We start from the raw sequence: 15,440 nt of genomic DNA, 5'->3' as shown, positions 1-15,440 counted from the left end.
CAGTTAAGGGACTCTGTGAGAAATGATAGTGAAAAAACTATTTTGCTGAACTTCAGACATATAATCATTTTTGATCAAAATTTAAGCCTCTTTCTGTAACATTTTTGTTGAGTGATAGAAACAAATTAGTTTTTAATTATATATTATCAAAGAAATAATTTTTCTTAACCATCTTGTTAATGAGACAAGCTGATGATAACTGAACAAAGTGTGAGCAAGGTTGTACTATACTCTTAAGAAATCATAGCTATCGATAGCTGAGCTTACCTGTGTTGTTACAACATAAATACGGATATTACTTCGTTAATGAAACAAAAAAAGACACAAACTATGGATGGCAGATATTTATTCACATACATATATCAGTAATACTTTTTACACAAACATCGTGGTGATGTACTTGAATAAATCTAGAAAACAATGTGTTAAATATTTTTAGTGTAAAAAGGAGTTTAAGCAGAAAATTTCAATGCTAAATGTTTAAATTTAAGGCGTATAGCTTACCAGGAGGCATCTCAAACTTTTGGTGTAATATCAATGCGACTTGACCTTCAAGACAGCAGTGGTATGACCCCTACACGACCTAGTGCTAGTACACATGCTGCCATGACAACATCAAGTTCTAGTGGTAAAATGGTCACACAAGGAACAAGTACAATGGGAGAACATTGTGGAGATGAAGTGGAAGTTCACACTCTGCTAATTATAGATCAGCACACGTTTGAGGGTAATTCATATTCATTAATTATGTATATAAGAGTGAGACAGCTAAATAATGAATTTACATTTGATATATGAGAAAAAACCACCAATAAAATCTATCCATTTAAAACAGCTGTCTTAAAAAATTGGAAAGATAAGGAGTCATGATGTGATTATTTTTACCTGCGTGGCCAAAGGCGAAAGCAGGCCTAGTAACTGTTCAACTCGATCTGAAAGACCTAGATAAGGAAACTTTTTAATGAAAGGGAATGATATAATATTTGGTTTGCAGCTCGAAAATGTGAGTAAGCTTTTTTAACATCTGCCGTGTAGCCACTTCCTGTGTGCGGATAGTTGGAAATTTTACAACACTCATTGTAGAAGGAAAATTTTCATCAAAGCTTTCTTTGCTTCAATGATGGGTAATGATCAGTTATGCTCCAGTATACATGTTTTTCCAATCAATTACAATCAGCAAATCAGGTCCAGACCTGGTACTGGTCTTGTTATTAAAAGTTGTTGCTTAGTAGATATAAATAAATGATAAAAATTCATTGAGAAATTTTGTTGATTGTAAATAGTAATTGTCAATTTTAATTGTACTTCACTTATGAATTTAATGTATAATTTTATGGTTCACAATTAAATGAGACAGTATAAATATTTCCAGGAGTACATCATCTTTTAATGTTTATTGTAAAATAAAACACATGAATTCCCTGTCATTAAAAAAAAAATGGGGATACATAGAAAACTACTTTTTGGTACCACATTTAATAACTGAATGACATTTTATTTTTTTCCTCTAGTACATCATGCCCATCAATTAATGACAAATGAGTTTGCAACTAGTTTGATCTCAGCCAAGTTTGGTGATGATCCAAAAACATACTACGTAGTAGGAACAGCACTTGTTCATCCAGAGGAAGGGGAACCTAAACAAGGAAGGATCATCATCTTTGACTTCAGCGATGGTAAGTTCTATAGGTCATAGATAGCAGGTGGTTATATGTCAAAAATTGGATGAATGCAAAGATGTGAAGACTAGCTGACAATGTGTGATAAATCTGTTACATGTATAATGATTTGCATGTAGAGCAATTTATTTAAATCAGTTAAATAGTAAAATTTTATTTTTGAGTATTATCTGGATGGTTTTATAAATTATCAGTCCTGATTCTTAAGAATAGAATAGTGGTGGATATGTATTTTTTGTTAGAAAACCTTTTTAAAGTTAAGTTTCTGTTCAAAAACTTTTTTACAGGTAGAGTTCAAATGTGAATATCATATTAAGATGAACAACAAACAGTCGTATGCCTACCAGTTAAACAAAGACAATATTGAAATGTTTCAATTTCGTTTAGTCATGTCAATTATGGGTTGCTAGAATAGTTTAAGACTCTTTCCTTGCCATTAAAATTTCTGTCATTGAAATTGAAAATTGAGTTTATGTTATAGGTAAATTAAATCAAGTTGCAGAAAAAGACATCAAGGGAGCAGCCTACAGCTTGGTAGAATTTAATGGAAAACTACTGGCTAGTATAAATAGTACTGTAAGTACCAGTTAATCTTGTAGAAAGTTTAGTCAGGGATTGTTAAAGTGTATTGCTAAGAATCAAGTCAGTAAGTAAGCTGAGGTTCTTAAAAACCACATTTTTCTTAACATATATAAATTTAAAGTAGGGGTTTTTTGGCAGTTAAGCTGCCATATGCTAGCACCCTAGATTTGTGTTCTTCCCACTGAATAGTGAAAAAGTGCTGTTGTTATTATCTATCTGGCTTAGTATGTTATTAATAACTAATTGGGCACTTTTTTCATACTATCAATTCTGGAATACAAAAAATATGACCAGAAAAACCTTAAATGATCGTCGAACAACCCAAAATTTTTGAAGTTGCACATAGGAAGTAGTGCTCAATAGAAATCCTTATGTAGTTTATTTTCCACTGTACTTTTGGCTAAGATGTCAAAGAACAATTGTATGAAATATTTAATCGCCGAAAATCTCTAAAGACAAGTCGTTTACATTTCCCAAATGGCAAAAGTCGTAGGGATATTGTTTGTCGTCGATACGTATTAAATACGTCAGTAGTCTATTAATAAGTTGGCGGCAATTTCAAATTAGAAGACAAAATTAACGTAACTTTTAAATTTTGAGGATTCTGATGATAGAAAGGTAATTATTGTTAATCATGAAATTCTTTTTGTTTGAGGTGAGTGTTAATAAATTGTGTAATCACATTTGAATTTCATTCTTTTATATTACTCCGTTTTTTACATAAATGACCTTGTCAAGTAATGCACTCTCGGAGAATGCACTAGACTGGTTTCCGTTACATATATACCAATATAACAAGTTTTGCAAGTGATACTTGTCATTAGTGATTCCGATTTTAATAATTCTAACACCCAAGCCCAAAAAAACAACTCTAAATACTTAACAAACTTCTATTCTTTGATTGTTTACTATATAGTACCATTAATCAACTGGTGAATGCGTGACCACTGACTTTTGATTGGATTAAATTTGTTAAACACGAGTTGCCTCCCTTGGGAAAACAAAAATATTTTGCGTGTAATTTTCAAAGTATCGTGTTTTGGGGCTATCTATTTTCACGAACACGATCGTGAAATCAGGACAGCGGGTCAATATCATGTAGTTCACGCCTAAATCATGAAAGTTTGCAGGTATTAGTCGTACACGAAACGTAAGTTCGTTTGATTCTGATGTTATTTTTACGGAAATTGACGTACTGGTCGATGTTTTAAGAAATGCGGAACAACTCGTCCCGGAGACAAGTCGGACAGAGTCTACTCAGCCTATCTAACAAGACAACTCGGACCGCTTGTCAGATTTACTTAGGTTTCATAAAATGTAAGCCATCAATTTTCGTTTGTGCCTTATTTAGGGGTATTTTGAGGGGCCTAAAGAAGGGATGGGGTTTACTGTAGAACCATATGGGATTTTTTTATTATTTTCAAATGACTATTACTCGAAAACAGTAAGTGATAGACACACACTGTCTTCATTAATGAGAACAGGACAATAAAATAAATCAAATAAAATATAGGGTGAATTGTGATTCCCACCCCTATAGCTAAACCATATATATTCTTGTATGGGATAATAAAACAATCAAAATGAAAATAATTTGGGGGAGTCCCCGTTGTCACCCCACCCCCTTCTGTTTGATAACTTGTAAACAGTCGAGATCCCTACCCCTAAACCATATATATTCATGGAAGAGACAGTATAACAAATCAAATGAAATATAGGGGGAGTTTCCGTGAGTCACTCCACCCCTCCTGTTTTAGAACTTGGAAACGGTTAAGATCCCCACTCCTAAACCATATATATTCATGTATGGGACAATATAACAAATCAAATGAAATATAGGGGGAGTCCCTGGGGGTCACCACACCCCCTCCTGTTTGAGAACTTGTAAACGGTCGAGATACCCACTCCTAAACCCTATTTATTCCTGTTCGTCATTTCTAAACGATTTGAATGACAAACAGGACGGTTAAGATCCCCACCCCTAAACTATATATATTCATGTATGGAACAGTATAACAAATGAAAGGAAATAAAGGGGGAAATCCCTGGGGGTCACCACACCCCCTCCTGTTTGAGAACTTGTAAACGGTCGAGATGCCCACTCCTAAACCCTATTTATTCCTGTTCGTCATTTCAAAAAGATTTGAATGACAAACAGGGTCAATTTCCTAGGCGTTACATATGCATATCACTTTACTAGACCAAACCAATGTGAACTGTCCAATGCCAGGCGACCATGGGAATGACGAATTATGGGAGCTTTGTTAGGGAAACTTCGTCACAGCATCCTGTTACAATTATTTCTTGTTCATTATAAAATTTTATTGATGCTAAAAATGAGTCTAGGTTGATTGGATTTACGTAAAATATTTTTTGAATTATTTCATTTATGGCTCATTTTTAAAGAAAACATATGAATCTTTCAAGAAGTGTAAAGCCCAAGAATGTTAGACCAACTGTTTTATAATCACCTGTCATTTTATTCCAAACTTGGTATAGAGTGACATCTACGACTTGGGGTGAAAGTGGGGGTAATTTACATTTACTATGAGCAGGTCAGTCAGACCTCACCTTTGATCCCTGTAGTAGTAAACATTTGTCTGATTTGTTTTTCATAATTTTTGCACTGAAGAACCCAAATTCGGTGTTCCTTCCAGGGAAGCAAATCCATTCATACTATTACAAACTCATTCTTCGTCAACTTTTACCACTTATACTGAATGATATATATATGCGTTGCTTTTGAAAACCTTGATAAAATATTAATTAATTTGCCTTAGTAATCATTTCATTAAATAAACAATGTACAATATACAAATGTTTAATGTTTCTTTTTTCAAATCTTAAAAAAAAATTGAAGCAAGACTCCCACAGTTTTCATACCGTAGAAAGGCTTGTATAGTTCGCAGTGGTACATAGTCCGCACCCCCTTCTCCCCACGAAATTTTAGGTAAAAAAACTTTTTGTAACTGTTAGAAAAGGTCTAATGAAACTCCGGTAATTTCAAATCCTGTGCGGTCGTTTGCGTTATTTTCTTGGAAAAACCTGTTTTCCATCATCAAACAGAAGCTGAAACTGCTTGTTAATGATTCTAGAACGCTTCATGATTGTTAAAATAAGTTTAATTCACTTAAAAAACAATTTAGAAACTTGAGTATGTTTAAACAGGAAGTTTAAAAAGCACGTGTAAAAGAAGAAATTAACCGGTGAGAGTCGAAATCCGTACATAACAGATATCACTATAATACGACTTTGAAAGTAAAACAGTTCCATCCTTTTGTAAAACAGTCTTTAATATATCTATCACATTAATGTTTGAAGGGTCTTAAGCTAATACAAACCATATTAGTCAGTATGAAACACCAAAACGGAACGAACAATAACCGATTTCGTTTTGTAGTTTACAAATTCTAAGCTGGTTTACGGTTGTCTTTTTCACTATGTTTGTATCGTTTCAATCGAGCAGATACCAGTTTATTTCAACCAATGCATTGAAAAGAAACGAGAAATTTGTAATGAAAGGTTTAGTTTTTATATTTATCAGTATTAATTTGATATTGAATAGAAATAACTTATTAATATGGATGAGTTAAAATTATTAGTTTGAAAAATGATAAGAGCGCCCTCTACAATAGAAATAACAAAGATGGCGGAACGTAAACAAACCACCTCGACCGCGAAATTGAAATTTTTCTCTTATTTCTTGCTTATTGTACTCTATAGTCCGCACCCTGTCTGGAAGGTCCAATTTTGGAGAATAAAACCGCGGACTATACAAGCCTTTCTATGGTAATTACGTTTGCCTTGGTTTTTGGTTAACTGCCTACAGCGCTTACAGTGCTTTGATTTAAAGATAAGCTACATTAAGTATTTTGATATGATATACCTATTTATTCAAATACTTTAAACTGACAACATTACATACAGAAAATCAAGGGAGATAACTCACATTACTGTTACATGGAATTTTTAATTACTTTACAAATATGCACAAAAAATAAATGTTACAAGTTTTTAATTTTTGTCGATCCTTCAACTTTAGTCGAAAAAGCGAGACATAGCGATCCTACATGTCGTCGGCGGCGGCGTCCACAAATATTCACTCTGTGGTTAAAGTTTTTGAAATTTTTAAAATAACTTTCTTAAAACTATCCTGGATTTCTACCAAACTTGGACAGAAGCTTGTTTATGATCATAAGATAGTATCCAGAAGTAAATTTTGTAAAAATAAAATTCCATTTTTTCCGTATTTTACTTATAAATGGACTTAGTTTTTCTGCCGGGAAATATTACATTCACTCTGTGGTTAAAGTTTTTAAAATTGTAATAACTTTCTTAAACTATCCTTGGTTTCTACCAAACTTGGACAGAAGCTTGTTTATGATCATAAGATAGTATCCAGAAGTAAATTTTGTAAAAAGAAAAATTCCTTATTTTACTTTTAAATGGACTTAGATTTTCTGCCAGGAAACAACACATTCACTCTGTGGTTAAAGTTTTTAAAATTTTAATAACTTTCTTTTACTATATTGAATTTGTACCAAACTTGGACAGAAGCTTGTTTATGATCAAAAGCTAGTATCTAGAAGGTAATTTTGTAAAAAAATAAATCCATTTTTTCCAGATTTTACTTTTAATGGACTTAGATTTTCTGCCAGGAAACAACACATTCACTCTGTGGTTAAAGTTTTTTAAATTTTAATAACTTTCTTATACTATTTTGGATTTGTACCAAACTTGGACAGAAGCTTGTTTATGATCAAATGCTAGTATCTAGAAGAAAATTTTGTTTTCTTCCAGTTAACATTACATTCAGTCTGCAGTTAAAGTTTTTAAACATTTATTAGATTCATAAAATATCCTGGATTTTTACCAAACTTGAACAGAAGCTTCTTACATTCAAAAGATAGTATCAAGAGGAATATTTTTATTGATTTACTTCCTCATTTTTGTTGAGCCTGCGATTAAGAGAAAAAGTAGGCGAGACACTGGGTTCCGCAGAACCCTTACTAATTTTTATTATTAAAGCTATTGTCAAGTTGATAGGGTATTGTAATAGATGTCTCACAATATTGATGATGTGCTGAAGAAGTATATGTTATGGGATTGTCTTTTGATATTCATCTCCCTAAACTAGGAAATAAGATATATTAAAAGATAAATGTTTTTAGAAAGATTAAAATAGATAGGAGTTTAGACAAGCAAAATAGGAAGAAAAAGAAAAGAGCCTTATTGTAATTTTATTGTTTGCTAATCTTTTACAAATTCTTTCCACTCGTTTTCTTGATTAGTACTTGTAAATTATTGAAGATACTTTTTATGTTTGTATAGTTCAATCATTATAGCTGATTGGAGACAGAATACAATACTTTGTAACATAGCTTACACTGGTAGAAAATCAAGTATATTTTCTTTTGCAGGTTAGATTGTTTGAGTGGACTGCCGAGAAGGAACTTCGATTAGAATGTAGCCATTTTAACAACATAATAGCTTTGTATTTGAAAACTAAAGGAGATTTTGCTTTGGTCGGAGACTTAATGAGATCAATCACTTTGTTGTTGTATAAACCTATGGAAGGATGCTTTGAGGAGGTTAGTACTTATACTAATAAACTTATTGTAGTAAAAGTCTGTAGGGTGTAAGAGCTTTCTGTACTTGATTAAATTTCTTTTTTGAAGCTTAAATATGTAAAATAAAAATAAACTTTTATTAAGATAAATTTTTTCATTATGAAATTGATACAGTAAATTAGAATTTGATGAACTTTGGTTAAAATTATGAGGCCAAGAGTGTTGCCTACAAATATGAATTCTCTATTAAATGCAAATGTTGAATACCCGCAAAAAAAGTAGTGCTTATTCATGAATTATTCTCACACAAATATTGCTGTCAAATATTAAAATGTGATACTCATAATGTCTTGTTTGTATTTGTTGCATTAATTAAAATATCACCATTACAATTTTATAAATCAAATGGAATTGTAAATGAAATATGATTTCCAGATGAGTCTCATATAGACAAAATCTTGTGTCTGGTGTAAAAAATTATATTAAGCCTGGTATCTTTTATGGTACCATCTTGCTTTTAACACAGAACAGCTATCAACTTGCAATGAAAGGTTTACACAGGATAAAGCATCAGTTCTTGTACTTGAAGATTGTTTGTAGAAGAGGTGCATACAGGAGAAGGAGGGGTGTATGGGAATAATTGTTGTGTCTCTTTTAAGTAAGCGCTTGTAAATTGTTTTAGTTTAATAATCTTTCATACGTATGAATGATTGATTTCAGATTGCCAGAGATTGCAATCCTAACTGGATGACAGCTGTAGAAATTTTAGATGATGATAATTTCTTAGGAGCTGAGAATTCATTCAACTTGTTCACATGTCAGAAAGATAGGTTAGTGATTTACCAATGCTTAATAATTAATACCAAAAGATAATAGTAGAAATTATGGCTAGTCTATGAAAACATGAATACTTAACATCTTGGTTAAAAGAGATGTTTTAATATTCTATATTTCAAGTAGTCTACTTTACATGAAAGTACTTATCAATGGCTTTGATTCAGATTTGAGTGTGTATTAATGACATTGGGTTAACTTTAATCTGTTTAATTTTAATACAGTGCTGCAACAACAGATGAAGAACGACAAAACTTGCAAGAAGTAGGATTGTTCCACCTTGGTGAATTTGTAAATGTTTTCAGACATGGTTAGTTTTGCTTAAAATATGAGGGGATGACTAAGACCTACCTTCTGGTCCCCAGTGTAATGTACATGTTTTAGCAGTGATCTATAAATTCCTAGAACATTTTGTAGTGACTTTCACCTACCTAGGCATTGCATACAGTAATAAAGAATGAAGTAACTGCTCATAAAGTGGAAAATTTGTCTAGTCTAAAAATTAGTAATACTTTTTTCAGCTAAATGTGATCATTCACGTAAAGTTTGTAAAAAAAATGAAACATAGTTACTACTGAATATTTTTAAGTTTCTGAAAGTTTATTTCTTTATGAATTTAGGGCAAAAGCAAAGTTTTTTACGCATAAATAACAAATAACATTCCCTAAAAAAGTATGATTTGAATATGTTTGATAAACATTTTCATAATAAAGGGTTTTTTTTTTTTGTGTTGTTTCATTAAACCAAAAATCTTATGTTAATATTGTTGAAAAACAAGGTTCTGTATAAATAAATGTCATCTTAGATTTGTACTTCAACAGTTTTCTTCCTGTTTTAGGTTCCTTGGTTATGCAGCATGCTTTGGAGAGCAGTACTCCAACACAAGGTTCTGTTTTGTATGGTACTGTAAATGGAGCAATAGGTAATAATAAAAATACTTCTAGACTAGCAAGTCCTGGAGGGTACCATGTCCCAAATTGCTAGTTCTTTGGAACTGACATTATTTATATGATAAAGTTTGTCTATAAATTATGTAATTTACTAATATAAACTAAAATTTCAGGTGACTCCCTCAGGGGAAGTTGACTCTGTCTTGTTTAATCCCTTTAAATCTTTGGTGATCAAAGAGGTTGCATTCATTTTGATTTTCAAAGGAGTAGGCCCTGTAAGACCCCTTTTTGGCCCCAAAATATAGCATTTTTACAAATTTGTTGAAAATGTAAACTTTTAGCTATTTATTGGAAAGAAGAATACTTTTGTTCCATAACTATAGGCTGTTTTTGACAATACAATGCACATGCATCAGGTACTAGCATAATAAATTCATGCAAAATTACTGAATTCTTCAGAATTTTAGTAAATTTTAAGATGTTTTTTGTCTAAAATGGGTTGAGACTGTACACGGATGCGGCCACTTACATTTTAGACTAAAGCCATCTGAAAAGTGACGTTTTATGGCATATTTGATAGATTTTTCATATTTAAGCTTGAATTTGAGTGTCTTTAATGACCAAATCATTTAGAATCCTTCACATAAACTAATTGAATCAACTAAAGTAGACACTTAAGTGTTTAAAGTCAAAAATCTTTCATCAGAAGTACTTTGAATTTTAGGCCAAATATAGCCCTTACCAGACCTTCTCCTTTTACTCTTCCCTGTAAGTGATGAAGGTTATCCCAAAATTGTGCTGCAATCACTGAAGGTTATACCATAGGTTTATAATAAAGTTTAGCAGTCAAATGATGCATGTCAGAGTGGATAAGTACTATTGATTATTATATGCAATCTTGATGCACTTACAGAAGTAAATTACTTCTTGAAGTAAACTTTTAGATTTCTTGAGTGTGCTTCCCTTTTTCATAAAATTTACTTCAAGTGAGAGGCAAAAAGATAATTTAACCTTTTGCTGTGATTTAATTGGAATTCATTTTAGGTCATTGGGACCTCAAATAAAAGTTCAATCTGTAGGCTTTATATAATAGCAAGTGTTGTGATAGCGCACAACGTTATAGGAAAGGTGCATGGTGTTCAAAGATCAGTCCCTTTGTATAACATCAAAGTAATATAAATGTTAGCAATCAAATTAAAATTCTTTGCACTTTTATGTTTGAATTAGTCATTTTAAAGTTTGTTGAGATTAAATGTAACAAAGCATTGAATAAAAATTTTAATTTTCATATTTAGAAAGAAAAAAATTTCAACAAGTAAAAACTTAAAAATATTTGCTTGTAGAAGTAAGTAGATAATACAAACATTTACTCGAATAAGTAATAATGTAATCAGGCTTGTATAGTTCGCACTGGTACATAGTCCGCACCCCCTTCTCCCCACGAAATCTAGGGTAAAAAAACTTTTTGTAACTGTTAGAAAAGGTCTAATGAAACTCCGGTAATTTTAAATCGTGTGTGGTCGTTTGCGGTATTTTCTTGGCAAAACCTATTTTCCATCACCAAACAGAAGCTGAAACTGCTTGTAAATGGTTCTAAAACACTTCACGCTGGTTAATATAAGTCTAAATCACACAAAAAACAATTTAGAAACTTGTGTATGTTTAAACCGGAAGTTTGAAAAGCATGTGTAAAAGATGGAAAAACCCGGTGAGAATCGAAATCCGTACATAATAGATATCACTATAATACGACTTTGAAAATAAAACAGTTCCCTCCTTATATAAAACAGGGTTTTATATATCTATCACATTAATATTTGAAGGGTCTTAATCTAATACGAAACATATTTGTCAATAGGAAACACCAAAACGTAAGCTGGTTTACGGTTGTCTTTTTTTACTTTTTTTGTAAGATTTCATTCAAGTAGATACCAGTTTATATTTAGCAATGCATTGAAAAGAAACAAGAATTTTGTAATGAAGCATTTAATTTTTAAATTTATCAGTATTAATTTGATATTGAATAAAAATAACTTATTAATATGGATTGGGTAAAATTATTGGTTTGAAAAAATGAAAAGAGCACCCTCTACAATGTCAATAACAAACATGGCGGAACGTAAACAAACCACATCGCGAAATTGAAATTTTCTCTTTAATTTCTTGCTTATTGTACTCTATAGCTATAGTCCGCACCCCTGCTTTCAGGGTCACTTTTGGAGAATAAAACCGCGGACTATACAAGCCTTTTAACGGTAATAATTTACTTATAGCAGTGGGACTGTATAGAGATGATAAACAGACAGTTTAAATCTCTTGTGAAGTCCAACTAAATATTTTTCACCCCAGTACAACATACATAATACTCGATCTTTTTACAGGATTGGTTACACAAGTTCCTCAAGACTTCTTTAATTTCTTGTCAGAGATACAAGTTCGTCTGGCCAAGGTCATCAAGAGTGTCGGAAAAATAGACCATTCATTGTATCCATTTTTTATGATCATAATTCATTGTTATGTTGAATTGTTCGTATAAATATTTGATAAACTAAACTCCAGTGATGAAAATTATAAGACCTTTCAGGCTGAGAATGAGGTGCACAAGTTTTTGCTCCTAAGAATGGAGAAACTTTGATGGCAGAGTGAACAACTACCACAGGACAATTCCAACCCGTTTTATGAGGTGCAAATCCCACCTAATAGTATGGTAAATGTCAGACAGACATGAAGGAATTTAGCATTGAAGATGTCCACCTCATTTTGTGTAGGCATTTGTAATTATTTTGTAAATCTTCCAGATGGTGAAACCTAATAAATACCTAAGAACAACTTTTAGGTTTAACTCCTCAGATTTTAGAGTCAGCTAAATTTCTAGATTGTTTGTATATATATATTTGGAGAATATTAAACTGTATATGTATTACAATCTTTGATCTAATCTAGGGAAGATATCACTTACTCTTTTTAATTCCTAGAGAATATAAATAAAATTATATATATTCATTCTCATACCCAAAATAAATTTGATAAAACTGTTTTATTTATTCTAAAATCCGAAAATTAATTGAATTAAAACTTCTGAATTTGGAATTTTTATAATGACAAGTATGTATCATTGATGAAGAAATTTATTTATGTTTTTTGTTCACACCATGCTAAATTCAAAACCTTAACAAAAACTCAGCTGGAGATCATTTCACACAGAAAGGAAAACAGAACCATCAACTGGATTCATAGATGGAGATTTAATTGAAAGTTTCTTAGATCTGAATAGAGACAAAATGCAAGAGGTTGTACAAGCATTACAGGTAATTACAAATAGGGAATTTTTATATGCAAAACAAATTTCTGCACTTATTCAAATTTTGTAATGACAAAATTTAGCTTGCATAGAATGTGTATAAGCCTCCAACAAAAGAGTTGTACTGCTTTCTGATCCCTAAAATAATATCTCTCTTGAAAGATGTTTTCCTGATTTTGAGAACTTATGACTCAATAAATATGAAACTCATTTGGTGAGTTTCACCTGATAGTTTTAAGTTTTTAGAGATCACTTATCGTTATTAATATACCATCAAATTCTGATGTGGTGGTATTGTCTATCTGTAGAAACAAACAAAACTTCAGTTAAGATGCAACAGTAACTTAAGTTGTAGTTCACAGATAATTCTTAATTTAAACACGATCTTTATTGATACTTAACTAAGGTAGTTTTGATTTTTACGGAAAAGACCCTGTAAATATTTTTTTTGAAAGGGCTGATATAAAAAAGAAGATGTGGTATGATTGCCAATTAGACAACTCTCCACAAGAGACTAAATGACACAGAAATTAACAACTATAGGCCACCGTAGGGCCTTCAACAAAACTGTTTGATATGGCTAAAGCAGTGTTTTCACTAGCAAGGTTTTATCTACACTTAGATCATGTTTATACAATTGTCATAAAAGGAAAATTACACAACAAACATGTCTTTAATATTATAATATGTCTTGAAAGTATTAATTTTCAGGGTTTTGATTTCAGACATATGGTCTGTGTATATTAAAAAAAAGAGCCAAAAATGACCCGAAATATTGTTTGTCACTAGTTTAATAGTCTTAATCGATTTTAATTTTCAGATGGATGATGGTAGTGGCATGAAGAGAGAGTCAACTGTAGATGATATAGTCAAGATGATAGAAGAACTGACAAGGATTCACTAATATTTATTGTTTTTTACTTGTAAATAATGTATTGATTGCCATAGTAATTTTTATTTGAAAGCTGCAATTAAAGAGTTTCTATTCATTATCATTGCAATTAAATATTCTATCCAGTAAGTTCAGTCTGGCATGATAATTTGTGATTTGGGAAATTTTCTGACTGCAATTTATACTTAATTCTTTAAATAACTTTGTAGCAGTAAATTTATTCTTTAAATAACATTGTTGCAGTAAATTGTTTTGCATTTGATTTTGATAGTTCAAGACAGATATAGTATAAAATCTTTATGCATCATTCTTTTCATGTAAGTTATGTATATAAGATAATTCCATTTTCCTTGCATTTCTGGGGGGAAATGTACCATTTTGCTTTCCTTTTGTCTCCAAAATTTTGAATTGATACCAAATAAATTTCAAATCTGTATCTCATTATGATAGTTTTTAGATAAAGATGAGAGAAATACAAAAGGCATAAAAAATTAGCTGATTTCTAAGTAAAAAAAGTTTATTGGTTTTAAATGGATATTTACAATAGAAGGTTAATAATATATTTCTATTTGAATAGTGGGGGATCATTAAATTCATGGTAATAGTAGGCATTTTTTTTTTGCTCAATCATTCATTTCCCTTGTATGAATATAAACCTGTTTCTTTATATCTACAGATTTAGGATCAAATACATTTTCTGTTTTACTGAACAATTTCAATATGCACCAAGTTCAGTCTGAAATTATGAACCTGGATACGATTGTTAATTCATGTGTGGCATTTCTTATTTTTGGACAGCATTTATTTCTGATTTAAATATGTATAGACCCTTTTGTGTATTGATTATTTTGCTAAATACAACATCATCGATAAGGCTATTCTCTAATGTATCTTCAATATTGAATTCAAATGAATTGTGCATTTTTCATGAAGATTTATGTACAATACATAAAAGTATGAAAAAATGAAGTACAAAATAAACATTTTTGAAATTAATATTTTGATGGAAAAATGTGTTAACTGTCATTTAAAGACCATGTCAATTTCAAAATGTTTTCATCTTGGAAAAAAAGTGCTTTTTTTTAGGAGAATAAATGTTTGATTACATGCAAGATGTTTAAAAAGAAAATTAGAAGGAAGTTGTAAACTATTATTGAACATCCTTGAGAACATTTCTAACTTATGTATACTCTAATTATCCCATCAAACTTCACACATTATAGTTCTTGTTATTTAAAAAACCATTGTTGTGACAAATGTTTTTGCTGTTATTGTACATTGTACTGTTTATAGTGCTAAAATATTTTATACAAAAAATGAATGAAGTGTTGAAATGAACTTTAGTGTTTGTTTATTATTTAAAATACCAGCTACATTATTTGAAAGATCATAATTCATTGATCTTTGAGGGATAGTTGTCTCATTGGCATCCCTAATGGAATACTTTGTCATCCAGTAAGTATTAATGTTGAATTGGTTAGCAGTGGCAGAATAATCAGACAGTTGATTGCGGCCGCTTAATTGGAAGAAGAAGACAGCTCGGGTTTAACTTTACTTTGATTAATATTACATCCCTTTTTTAGCTCTCCTGGCCCGAAGGGCCAAGTGAGCTTTTCTCATCACTTGGCGTCCGTCGTCTTTGTTAACTTTTTACATTTTGAACTTCTTCTAGAGAACCACTGAATGGAATGA

The 15,440-nt window shown here is 31.2% G+C and overlaps 1 protein-coding gene across 1 annotated transcript in view; it reads left to right on the top strand.

Annotated features, from left to right (window-relative positions):
* Nucleotides 1-15,086, top strand: part of LOC127705858 (DNA damage-binding protein 1-like) — a 35,803-nt gene extending 20,717 nt beyond the window's left edge. Inside the window, exons 19-28 of the mRNA XM_052210206.1 lie at nucleotides 492-727; nucleotides 1,512-1,676; nucleotides 2,161-2,255; nucleotides 7,682-7,852; nucleotides 8,552-8,661; nucleotides 8,890-8,975; nucleotides 9,504-9,587; nucleotides 11,937-12,039; nucleotides 12,740-12,863; nucleotides 13,677-15,086. Coding sequence (XP_052066166.1) covers nucleotides 492-727; nucleotides 1,512-1,676; nucleotides 2,161-2,255; nucleotides 7,682-7,852; nucleotides 8,552-8,661; nucleotides 8,890-8,975; nucleotides 9,504-9,587; nucleotides 11,937-12,039; nucleotides 12,740-12,863; nucleotides 13,677-13,760 — 1,258 coding nt within the window. The 3' untranslated portion in view covers nucleotides 13,761-15,086. The remainder of the gene's footprint in view (nucleotides 1-491; nucleotides 728-1,511; nucleotides 1,677-2,160; nucleotides 2,256-7,681; nucleotides 7,853-8,551; nucleotides 8,662-8,889; nucleotides 8,976-9,503; nucleotides 9,588-11,936; nucleotides 12,040-12,739; nucleotides 12,864-13,676) is intronic.
* Nucleotides 15,087-15,440: the final 354 nt, after the last annotated feature.

Source organism: Mytilus californianus, unplaced genomic scaffold (assembly GCF_021869535.1).
Source record: "Mytilus californianus isolate M0D057914Y unplaced genomic scaffold, xbMytCali1.0.p SCAF_6, whole genome shotgun sequence".
NCBI classification, from domain to species: domain Eukaryota; kingdom Metazoa; phylum Mollusca; class Bivalvia; order Mytilida; family Mytilidae; genus Mytilus; species Mytilus californianus.
The sequence above is the reverse complement of the archived record's forward strand: the minus strand, read 5'-3'. Positions and strand labels throughout refer to the sequence as shown.